Raw genomic sequence first — 13,255 nt, forward strand, 5'->3', positions numbered from 1 at the left:
TAGATTCCCTGTGTTCATTTGTCCTATTTTCCTGTCCCTTCCTGCCTTCTCATCTTGCTTTTGGGCAGGAGCTGCCCATTTGGTGGCGTATATTTGATTGAACTAAGAAGTATGTAACTCACATGTGTCATTGTTTGTTTTACAGGCCTGTCTAATCTTTGTCTGGAAAGTGGACTTAGGGAGTGGCTTTAGTTCTAAGTTAGCAGGGTGTCTGGGGGCCATAGTCTTGGGAGTTCCTCCAGTCTCTGTCAGACCAGTAGGTCTGGTCTTTTTTTGTGAATTTGAATTTTGTTCTACAATTTTCTCCCGCTTTGTCCAGGACTGTCTATTGTGATCCTTGTCAGAGTGATTGGTGGTGGTGGTAGTCGGGTACCATCTAGTTCTCCTGGGCTCAGGCTGGTGGAGGCTGTGGTTCATGTGGAGTATATGCCAAAATTTTTGAGAGTTCATTATATGGCTTTTTTCTTTTCCTACTCTACCCATACACTCTGTAATCATTTATATTTTCTGAATTACCTTATCTATATCTGCATGTGAGTAAAGGGTATACAAAATCTGTTCTCCTTTATGGACAAATTTGACTTCAGGTTAACTTTCTAGATCTGTTCTAGATTATTAGTAGGATTTTAGATGTGTTACAGGCACACTGATAATGGTGAAAATGATGCTTGATTGTTAAACTGCATCTGTACTGAGAGGACTGTGAATAAACTACAGATAGATGGCAGGAAGCCCTAGCTTTGGACTTCTCTGAGTGTGTGATTCTTGTAACTGGGCATGTCTCTTGCATGGACCTGGAAGCTATTCATATGAAACCATTACAAGAGATTTGTTCCTGTTTGAAACATGAGGCTTCTAATCCAAGATGGCTATACACCCACCCACTGTGATCTGGTTTACTTACACCTGAGTTGTCACTTGCAGGTTGTTGGGTGGAGGGGAGGGATGGCAAAGATGACTAGCTCTTGAACTGTTCCGTGGCCTGCCATGAGGATTTCTCCTATTGAAGAATGTTGCCTTACTGGCATGTGGTGTTTTCTGTTCTGTATCCTTCTACTGTGTAGTACGAGCTTAGTCTTATTGACTCTCCTTTGTAGATGACTTTTCGTTTATCCCTAGCCGCTCTTAAAATTCTCTTTTTATCTTTGGTTTTGGAAAATTTGATTACGCTACATCTTGGTGACTTTCTTTTGGGATCTACCTTATGTGGGGTTCGATGAGCATCTTGGATAGATACCTTCTTATCTTTCACGATATCAGGGAAGTTTTCTGTCAACAAATCAATTCTCTCTGTCCTGTATCCTTTTAAATGAAACCAAACATGGCCTATTGTAGTCATGGGAGTTTGACTGGTGAGTTGAACCCAAGACCACCACTGGTGGTCACTGTGCCATGGCTTTAACCTCATCCATTTACTTGTGACAGTCATATCTATATTTATGACCCAGAATTCTCACCACAAGAAATTTGCCTCCGAATATCCCACGTGTCTCAAACTCACAACTTCTCATCTCACTTCAACTACTTACTCCACTAACCTACCCCAGCCCCATTTTGACATAATGGTTTCAACCATTCATTCATTGGTCAAACCCAGTCTTTGAAGTCATCCTTGACTCCTCCTCCTAATCAACTTCAGTTACCAAATCATGTTGATTCTACTTCCTTAGCAGATCTCAAGAACTCATCATTTTCTTTAAGTACTATGGTACCACCTTACCTGGTTTTCCCACCTTCAGTCTTACCCTGCTCTTTCTAATTCTGGTAACATTTCTTTCTTTCTTTTTGTTGCTGTTTGTTGTTGTTGAGTTGACTTTGACTCATAGCAATCCCATGTGGATCAGAGTAGAACTGTCCTCCATCGGGGTTTTCAAGACTGTGACCTTTTAGAAGCAGATCGCCAGGCCTGTCTTTCGAGGGACCTTTGAGTGGGTTTGAACTATCAACCATTCTGCTAGTAGTTGAGGGTTTAATCATTTGTGCCAGAGGTTTTTTTTTTTTTTTTTTTAATTGCTGTATATATAACACAAGGAGCCCTGGTGGCACAGTGGTGAGGAGCTTGGCTGCTAACCAAAAGGTCAGCTGTCTGAATCCACCAGCCGTTCCTTGGAAACCCTATGGTGCAGTTCTACTCTGTCCTATAGGGTCACTGTGCCGGAATCAACTTGACAGCAATGGGTTTGGTTTGGTTTTGGTTATATAACACAACATGTGCCAATTCAACATTTTCCTTGTATACAGTCAGTGACACCAATTACATCAAACACACTGTATAACCATCACCAATATTTGTTGCCAAAATTTCCACCATATTACGGCAATGATATTTCTAAAATATTCAAATCTTTCAGTAATTGTTTTCAAGATAAACTACTTAACAGTGGTCTTCATAATTTAACCCCCAGTTTCCTTTCCAACCTATCTGCCCACAACTTTGTTGTCTTCACTGTACATTCAAGCCAAACTGAACTACTTGCAGCTCCCTTAACATACCATGCCCTCATGGCTTTCTACACATTACTTATTCCTTCCATCTGGAATTCCTTCTTAATGTTTGTCTCTAATGAATATCTCCCTCATCTGTTAAGCTTCAGGTCAAGTTTATACCCTCTGAGAAGCATTCACTTATGTCAGTGGCATTTCTCCACTCAACATATTTACTGAGTACCTCCAACATGCATAGCACTGAGCTAAGCACTATAAGGAATCCCTGTATATAGAAGATCTACCTATCTCTATGTATCTATCTTATCTATATCTGTATACATAAGATTGTTCCGTTGAATACTATAATCTAGCTGGAGAGACATAAGTACACATAAAAATTAAGCAACAATATACATAATCATCACTTTCAAATCTATTTCTATAACCTTGACCTTTTGCCTCATCTTTGGTGAAATTGTTTTTATACACTTCTCCTTGGATGTTTATCACTTCAACTTGGAATGCTCAAATAAAAGTTAGCAATATCTAGCCAAACCTGTACCCTTTCATTATGCTCCTTTTTATTTTTTTTAAGTCATCACAGTTCCCTTAATCATCAAGACTCAATTGTCACCTTTTGATTTTTTGCTTTTTTAATTTTCTTCATCTATTCTTTCCATGAAATATCTTTTCTTTCTATCTTTATTTTCTACTTCACTACCACCTGCCTAACATAAGTCCTTTTTAACTCATGGCAGGACACTGTCTCATTTTCCTGCTATTGTTCTCTCCACATTTCATTTCTTGTACTTCTATTTGATCAACATTATTACACCTTATTTCTTCATGCCACTTCTCTGCATTGTGAAAAGACATTATATTTTATTTTTAATTCTTGCTCATCCTCCTAATCTAGTTACTCAAAAATCTTGTCTTTTCTTTGTTAGGTCCATCCATGCCTCACTATACAAAGTACTACTGTTCTAGTTTATGCAGTAGTAATCTATCGCTTGGATTATCCCCCAAATTTCCTCTTTGGTCTCCTCGCCTCCAAGTTCTCTTCATCCATCCCATTCTCCAACATTCGTACTAGTTATCATTCTAAAATAATAAAGAGGATTATATCACTCCCTGCTTAAAAACCTCCATTAGCTCTTCACTAATTACATAACAAAGTTTAAACTCTCTAGCTACTCATACAAGTCTATCACATCAGATCTTTATCTACATGTTTAGATCATCTTCTGTCCTTCCAGCAACACATCTTATAGTCCTATCACTCTAAATAGCAAGTTCTTTCTCCTTACAGGCCTGCACCTTTCACAACTCTATAACCCTATGCATGCCTGAAACCCAACCATGCTTCTTTATTAGGCAGTTCTTTAAGACTTTCTCCTATCTTCCTTCGTTTTGTGAAACTTTTCCAAAAATTCCCCAAGAACTTTTATCTCCAAATTTTGTACTTCTTTATCACTTCGCTAATATTTTGTAATAGCTCCCATTACATGTTATTATAATGTAATTGGCAAACACTTCTTGGGCAGAAAATCATATTTCATTCATATGTATAACCCAGCTAATCAACGTCTAGGACAGAATAGGGACTTAAGGCACTTCACGTTTTTACCATACTCTTCTCTAGATAGAGTCCCTTGGTGGTACAAATGGTTAAGTGATGGGCTAATAACCCAAAGGTTTGCAGTTTGAACCCACTCAGAAGTATGTTAGAAGAAAGCCCTGGTGATCTGCTTCTAAAGGTCACAGCTATGAAAACCCCATGGAGTAAAGTTCTATTCTGACACACATGGGGTCGCCATGAGTTGGAACCAACTGGATGACAACTGATACTGGTATCTTTCTAGACTGCAGTTGTATTACTCATCAGTTTGACATTCACATTTAAAACATGATCAGATCTGGAAAAACATTATGTTGGCCCTCTGGCTACTGTCCTATACACTCACCCATTATAATCCCATTTCCTTACACCTTAGCTGTCACTTGAAAAATGAAGAGGGATTGCAAAGAAGACAAGCACCTACACCTACTCTGTAGCTTGCCCCGAGGATTCCTCCCATCAGGAACAGGAGAAACTACTCTTTTCCTTTCACAGCCAACCACTACACGTATCCTTGTTATCTCCCTGGCCATTTCTCTTCGACTCACTGCAATCTTTTCTGCCTCCACCACTCCACTAATATTGCTCTGACAAAAGTTGCCAGTGACCTCTTTGTTGTGAAATATAGTAGACATATTGCTGGGTGTTCTCTCCTTGTCCTTCCATATTCACTTTCCACACTTCTCTAATTGGTTCTGTGCTCCACAGGGACTGAACGATCCCTTGTCCTCTGATTTCTGGCTGAGTTCAGACAATGGAAGCCCCTAACTAGCCGGGGATGGGAGGGTGGCAGGAGAACAAGGTTTTGGATAATTATTCCTCCAGCTCTCTTCCCACTGGGCTTGGTTTGGCAGTGGCTATATTCTTCTGAGTGGTGCAAACAGTTAATGCGCTTGGCTACTAATTGGAAGGTTGGCAGTTTGTGTCAACCCAGAGGTGCCTAGGAAGAAAGGTTTGGTGATCTATTTCCAAAAAAATTGGCCACTGAAAACCCTATGGAACACAGTTCTACTCTGACACACATGGGATTGATCACCATGAATCAGATCTAGTGCTATGCATGAAGTAGCTTCAATATACATTTAGAATAAATAAATACAGAACTTCAGACGGTGTCCAGTGATTAGCTGGTCCATCCTATTGCATCTAGAAGATTCATTTAAGCCACCCTGGAGAGGAACTAGGAAACACTGAAGCCTTTTCAAGACATCCAAGAAAGACTTTCAGTGAGGAAAACCCCAATTCTGCTGTAAAGTTTTTCCTTTTACCTAAACATCTATTGCTACAATTCAACTTCTCAGAAAAGATAAGTAATAACTAGTTTCATACTTTCAAGTAGTAGTTTTGATGACAATTTCCATAGAAAAATTATTCAATATAGGCAGCATATGTAATACCAGAAGACTTCAAGACAATACATTAGAATTTTGCCTTACTCTTGGAGCAATTCACATTCTACTGTATCTCAATTTAAACAGTGAAAATAAAATAGAAAACTGTAAAACAGAGGTGAGGAGCAACTAATGAAAACGCTTACACACTCAGCAAACAGAAAGCTATATAATTATTACATGTTAATAATTATACATAGTAATTAGAAACTACTTACCTCCAGTTAATTGTTGGTCTGTGGGATGTGGGAAGATTTAATTCTGAATTTAAGTTGGAGCCCTGAATTTGTTTTAGGGCCTCTTCTAATGGAGGAACTGTTTTTTTAAACACTAAGGGATAATAAAGAGGGAAAGATAAAATATTATAAAATGTATTCATCCTCAATGGTATCTTCATATTGAACCTACAATTTAATTGGTCAATGATAAAATATTACTATAAAATTTTTATAAAAAGAAAATTTTTTTAGAATAGTGTACTTATTTTAAATTTAGACATTCAATTCACAAAAGAGAAACTGTTTACCTCAAAATTCTCATCACCAATTTTAAGAATATATATCTGGAAAACAGAAACTTGAAGAAATGTTTAGGCTCTTTGTTCTGGCATACAAACCATTCTATAATTTGATTTCATAATCCCATACATTTCTGACAAAATTTTAAAAGTTTCCTATGAAGAAAAGGGGAAGATATAAAGACAGCAACTAACATTTACTGAGCACCTACTATGTTATAGGCACTATTTTTAAGCACTTCACAAGTATTAATTAATTTAATCCTCATTTTGCCTATGAGGCAGATGCGATTTGAGCCTACATTTTTTTTGAGCATTTACTGTGTACTAGAAGGAGTCTGGGCGGAGCAATGGTTAAAGTGCCCGGCTGCTAACTGAAAAGTCGGCAGTTTGAACCCACCAGCTGCTCCGTGGGACAAAGATGTAGCAGTCTGCTTCCATAAAGACTACAGCCTCAGAAACCCTAAGGGGCAGTTCTAGTCTGTCCTATAGGGTTGCTATGAGTTGGAATTGGATGGATGGCAATGAGTTAGGTTTTGGTTTGGTTACTGTGTACTAGGGGTTTATTATTTCCTTCCCTCTGGAATTTTTGATAAACTAATGGGTTTATTTGGTCCATTAGCTCCAATCCTTCCAGTTCTTTTATTCTAGTATTCTCACTCCAACAATTTTCTGACCTCATTGAGACCCCAATCCATTGCCCTTCTTTGTAGCAAGGGGAAAAGTCAGCTATTATGCATACCTGGTGATCCTTTGGTTTAACCCCCTTTATTCGGGAATAAACCAAACTAACAGATAATTAAATAAAAAGTTGTCTTTCATAGTTCTATATAGCATTGGATTTTCTTAAAATGTTAATTAATATTTTTTACAGGTAATATATATTCATATGGTTTGGAAATCAAAACTATATAAAATATATACAATTAGAAGTCTTTTACTGGTCATTTTGTATTCTTTCACTGTTACTTTATGCAAATTGAGAAAATATGAATATATATATTCTAATTTTCCCTCTTATACAGAAGGCAGAATATTTTTTATACTGTTCTGGACCTTATTTTTATATTTAACAATGTATCCTGGAGATCAGGGGCAGATCCAGATTTTATGAAGTATAAAGCTTATATATTGGGGGGGCATCTTTAAGAAAAAAAAATGCAAAATTAAAAATATAAAATTAGATACAGGGTCTAAGAGAGTGAGGGGTCCTAAAAACTTAACCCTTATTAGCTTCACAGTAAATCTACTTCTGCTGAGAGCTTTCCGTATCAGTCCGTGTAGAGTTTCCCCATTACTTTTTTTTTTTTTAATAGTTTCATAGTATTCCATTTTATGGGTATGTATGTCATTTGTTTTTGCTAAAACACTTGACTTTTTGTATCTAGACATTTGTCCTACTCTGGGGACAAACAGTGCTCATGAGTGGGAACTACCTTTCTGAGGCATTTAACATAACCGACCATATTCTCTTTCTTAAAACTACCATATCTTTTGCCTTCTTATACATTATTTAATTTGTTTGCTCCCTCCTCTCCTGCCTTCTTGATAACTACTTCTCAAAACATAATTTTTAGTTCTTCTAGCTCTACCTATAATAAACGCTAGTGTGTATTAAGGTTCTTTCTTAGGTTGTATTCTTAATCTGTGGTCTATACCTTGTTGTTTATTTAGCTTGTTTCCCAAGGCTTCATTTATCAACTATATGTCTATTCACTCACTTTTTTTAAAATAGACTTTACTTTCTTATTGCAGTTTTAGATTTAGAAAAAAATTGTACAGAAGTACAGGAAGTTTCCATATATATTCCTCTCTCCCCTGCACAGTTTCTCCTATTATTAGCATCTTTCATTCCTTAGTACATTTGTTACAATTGAACCAATATTTATATATTCTTATTAACTGGAGTCCACAGTTTACATTAGGGATCACAATTTTGGTCGTGCAGTTCTATGGGTTTTGACAGTGTATAATGTCACATGTGTATCCACCATTTTGGTATGATACAGAGTAGTTTCACTGCCCTAAAAATGTCCTGTGCGCCCCCTCTCTCTGACCCTGATCTTTTCACTCTCTATAGTTTTGCCTTTCCAGAATGTCATTACAGTTGGAATTATACAGTATTTAGTTTTTTGGACTGGTTTCTTAAACTTAGCAGTATACGTTTAAAGTTCCTTGGTGGCATATCTTCAAGATAGCTGATTCTTTTCTTGGCTGTTTCCAGTCTACTAAATGCGCCATTTATGTTAGTGTTTTTGACTTCTTTCATTTTCTTTTTTTTAGATTTTTTACTGAGGTAAATATATATGTAACAAAACATTTGACATTTCAACAACATTCACGTGTACAGTTCAGTAACATTAATTATGCTCATCATGTTGTTCAACCATCACTTTTATCCTTTCCCAAATTATACCATTACTCTTAACAGAAACTCGGTGTCCCCTAAGCATTGAGTCCTCCTTTTCCCCTCTTTCATTTCCCTTTGAATGTTTCTTAGAGTTTCAATCTCTCCTTAAATAGATCCCATCTGTTCCTGCATGTTGATAACTTTTTCCATTAGCCTTCTTAGCATACTAATTGCAAAACCAAAAAAAACCCTTTGCCGTCAGAGTCAATTCCGACTTGTAGTGACCCTATGAGACAGAGCAGAACTGCCCCACAGGGTTTCCAAGGAGCAGCTGGTGGATTCGAACTAATCATAGTCATTTTAAATTCCTGGTCTGATAATTCCAACATCTCGGCCATATCTAAGTCTGGCTCTGATGTTTGTCCTGTCTCTGTCTCTTTAGACTGTATTTTTTTTTTTTTTTTGGCCTTAGAGTATGCCTTGTAATTTTTTGTTGAAAGCCAAACATGATGTATTGGATAAGAGTAACTGAGGTTCTTTTGGTCGTAAAGTTCTGTTGATACTGATATGATGGTAAGGTATGTGTGCCGGGGAAGCATTCTATAGTTCTATGATTAGGTCTCAGTTTTGTAGTGAGCCTGTGACCCTGGTGACCTTCACAAATGCTTTTAAGCTCCCTGACCCCTCGCTCTATAGGTGAAACAGGAAGGCTGGAGGGGCCTGGAGCTGGGCATTTCCTTTCCCCACATCCAACTCTCTTCTCACACTGAGGGCTGGAGTTTGGCAATTCTCCCATGCAGAAGGTTAGATGGGGCTGGAGCTGGGTATTTTCTCTCCTTGAAGTTGATTAGGCTCTGATAAAGCCCACATTAGCTAGGCTCTGGTAGTTTCCCTTGAGGACAGGCTATTGTCAAGAACAGGGCACTATATCAAGATGGTTACCATATTTTTATGCAAATAATGTGCTTTATATGTTTGTTTGCCAACCGCACCCTCTCTCAGTGAGATATTTTTGTTTAAGTGTGCTACGCTAATTTTTTTTTTATATGCTGCTGTAAAAAAAAAAATACATTGTGTTATTTGCATAAAAATATGGTACTTTTTCCCTCCCCTTGCCAGAAGCACAAAGGGATTTTTTCTCTGAGAGTTGCAGTGAAAACCTAGCGGGGCTCCTGGAGGTGAAACTCATGAAAGTGTGGGAGTCCCTCCCGAGGCTGGGCCTCCAGGAGGTTTTATCTCTTAAGCTTGTTATTCATCTACATTTCATATACATAAATCTACATTTCTATTCCATATCTTTCTCTTGAGTTTCAGACCAATATTTCCAATTGTTGATTGGATTTCTCATTTTGGATGGGCCGTGGGGAGCTCAACATCAACGCATTTAAAAACTTAATGAAAAAAAAAAAAACCTTGATGAATGATCTTTCGTATCTCTATCCTGTTTCTCCTATTTGTAGCCTTGATTAATATTACCATCATCCACCAAAATAATTTATTTAAAAATGAGTGCTTACAATGTGTGAAGCTCACTGCTAAGTCCTATGGGCACTGTTCTCTTCCTAGCCTTTCTTTCACCACTCTCAATTAGTAACTGAATCCTGTTGATTATATCTCCTAAATCAACTACCTCTTATCTCCATATCCAAAAACACTACTTTAATTCAGAACCTTAACAACTCTAAGGGTGCCTACCATTTTTCTGTATGAAGCTTTGATATCTTTTTGTTAATTGTCTTACTATTTAAGGTATTTAAAAAAGTAGATTTGGAGCCAATGAATCAACCATCGTCATAGTTAAATTCTCAATTAGTTCCAGGTCCTAGATTGCTAGATTGTATCACTTTGTAGGCTTTCTTTTTGTTTTGTCAGTATCTCAAATTTTAATTTAAACTAAATTGTAAATAAAATGTCAGAATGAATGTGATGCTGTTACTGAACCCAAACGTTAAATTTTCTTTTTATTAAACTACTTACTAAATTGATTTTAAAAAGACAAAATGTAAGCCAGTTTGAAAATTTACTAGAAGAGGCAACAAAATATTATTCAAATTAAACCTAAATCAAATTACTTTTTTCATTTGGTTAAATTCCTATTACTCAAAAGGCATAAATGCCTATGTAGTTTGAGCTTCTACTTTGTTTCTTAACTTATCATTTTATTATCTACTCAAATCAAATGTGGTAACTTTCATTTTTGTTCTCATATTGTTTTAGAAATTAAGGCACCTGATCTCCTGCGCTGTGAAAGAGGAATATGGGCACGTTGGAATCTTTCAGTAACTTCCTCAAACTTCTGTTTTCTTTGTTGAAGTACTTGTTCTCTGAGTTGGTGTTCTCTTTCTTCTTGCTCTTTTCGTTTTTCTTCAAAGGCTCTATATTTAAAATGTAAAGTACATAACAGAATTAGGCAATAAGTTTTAAAAACTTAAACACAGGAAGTTATTTCAAAACAACGTACTTATATAATGGTATTTTCATTATTTCAGAATTTTATTTACTTAGAAACAAAAAAATTTAGATGAAAAAAAAGGCCCTTGGTTTTTCTTTTCGATCAGAAGTTTAACACTGGTTGTCAGATTTGAACTATGTTAAAAACTTGGACAGTTTTCATAAAAATCTTGATTTTCAAATTCTCTTGAAAATTTGGAGATTTAGCAACGCCAGACTCTTATTCACACTTGGCTACAAATACTGGAAATAGTCCCTACAACTCTCTATTTTTCCTATACCTGTTTATTTCATTTATTTCTGATTATCCCTAAGCACTTGGGTTTATATTCTGTACTTTAAATTGTACTGTCTCAAAAATTAATTTGTCCATGGAAAATGTGTGCCTGTGTGCCTGTGATTAAATAAATTACTGCACATGAGAAAAGTGAAAAGGCATATCTGGTGGAGAAAACCTCCAAGGGAACCTGCCTAATAGATAACATTGGGGGCAGGTGACAACAACTCTTTGAGATTTGGACTGCCACACCATACTTCTGAAGATCTCCACTTCCTAGAGCATTATTTAAATCTAAATAACTCAGATTTAGGAAACTATACTTCTGGGGTATAGGGCTGTAGATCTAATGGTCCAACTTGAAGGATATGGGAGTGTTATGGATGGAACTGTGTCCCCCAAAAATGTATGTCAACTTGGCTAGGCCATGATTCCCAGTATTGTTTTATTGTCCACCATTTTGTGATATGACGTGATTTTCCTATGTGTTGTAAATCCTACCTCTATGATGTTACTGAGGTGGGATTAGCTGCAGCTATATTAATGAGGCAGGACTCAATCTACAAGATTAGGCTGTGTCCTAAGTCAATCTCTCGAGATATAAAATAAAGAAGCGAGCAGAGAGACATAGGGACCTCATATCACCAAGAAAGTAGTGCCAGGAGCAGAGCGTGCCCTTTGGACCCAGGGTCCCTACACAGAGAAGCTCCTAGACCAAGGGAAGATTGATGACGAGGACATTCCTCTAGAGCCAACAGACAGAGAAAGGCTTCCCCTGGAGCTGGCTCCCTGAATTCAGACTTCTGGCCTACTAGACTGTGAGAGAATAAACTTCTGTTTGTTAAAGCCATCTACTTGTGGTATTTCTGTTACAGCAGCACTAGATAACTAAGACAGAATTTGGTACGAGAAAAGTGGGGTGCTGCTCTAACAGATACCTAAAATGTGGAAGTGGTTTTGAAACTGAATGGATAGAGGCTGGAAGAGTTTTTAAGTGCCTAGTAGTAAAAGTCTAGACTGTCTTGAAGAGACTGTTGGTGGAATTATGGACATCAAAGACAACTCTGGTGAGGACTCAGAAGGAAACGAGGAGAGCTGCTACACTGGAGACAGTGCAGACAGTAAGAAGCAGCAGCAGAGAACTAGCAGCAGGAGAACCAGGAGACCAGCATGAGACAGCACTGGAGCTGACCCATGGAGCAAGAGAGTTGACTGCCTTTGAGCTGAAGTTTACTGGAGGAGTGGGGTGCCTTCAGGCACTTACCTGTGGAGATAAAGAGCTTTGGAACACTTGCCCCAGCAGGGCAGACACAGGCTGAGAGGCCCGAGGGCTGAGAGGCCAAGGAACCAGGAAGCAGAAACTGAAGAGACAAGGAACACAGGAAGCAGAGCTACCTCACTCTCAAAGCGTAAGGCCACGACCTCTGGAGTCCCAAAGGGTGGACTTGCTACTCAGATGGACTACAATGTTATAGCAGCACTAGATAACTAAGACACAGGAGGTTGTGGTGGTGCCACAGATGGGGAAGAAATTTTTTACTTCCCAAAGTAATCTTCTTTAAGAATCCCTCAAGGTCTTTGATACCAAGCATGTGTCCTCAATATTAAGTAATATACAATGCAAATGCAACTTTAATTTCCTTCTTTCAACTTGATTTCTTCCTCTAAGCCCCTCCTTACAGAGACATTGCAGCTGCACAGTCCATTAGAAATAAAACATAAGCTGTGTATGTAATTTTAAATTTTCTAGTAGCCATATTAAAAGGCGAAACTAATTTTAACAATACATTTTACTTAACTTGATATATCAAAAATATTATCATTTCAACATCAGTATAAAACTTATTTATATATTTTATATTCTTCTTTTTTTTGTACTAAGTGTATTTTACACTTAAAATACATCTCAATTTGTCTCTGACTGAGGGTCTTATGCTTTCTTTTAGCCTACCATGATATACATGAAGTTGTGGTAGGTTAAGTTGTTAGACTGAAAGTAAGGTAATGCTCCTTGTTTTAAAGCTACTTTGGCTGATGTTAATATAGTCAAATAAGTTTCTTATGCTTATGCTTTATAGTAAGTTTTATTTTATTTTATTGTACTTTAGATGAAGGTTTACATAACAAATAGTTCTCATTAAACAGTCAGTACACATTTGTTTTATGACAACAACCCCATGACATGTCAACACTCTCCCTTCTCGACCTTGGAGGACCTTTTTTT

The 13,255-nt window shown here is 37.3% G+C and overlaps 1 protein-coding gene across 1 annotated transcript in view; it reads right to left on the minus strand.

Annotated features, from left to right (window-relative positions):
- Positions 1–13,255, minus strand: part of CEP126 (centrosomal protein 126) — an 81,019-nt gene that overhangs the window by 38,364 nt on the left and 29,400 nt on the right. The window contains exons 3-4 of the mRNA XM_004385878.3: positions 10,533–10,678; positions 5,655–5,766 (exon numbers count right to left, since the gene is read on the minus strand). Of these exons, the coding sequence (XP_004385935.1) occupies positions 5,655–5,766; positions 10,533–10,678 (258 nt within the window). The remainder of the gene's footprint in view (positions 1–5,654; positions 5,767–10,532; positions 10,679–13,255) is intronic.

The sequence above is a fragment of the Trichechus manatus genome, unplaced genomic scaffold (genome assembly GCF_000243295.1).
Source record: "Trichechus manatus latirostris isolate Lorelei unplaced genomic scaffold, TriManLat1.0 scaffold00148, whole genome shotgun sequence".
NCBI classification, from domain to species: Eukaryota; Metazoa; Chordata; class Mammalia; order Sirenia; family Trichechidae; genus Trichechus; species Trichechus manatus.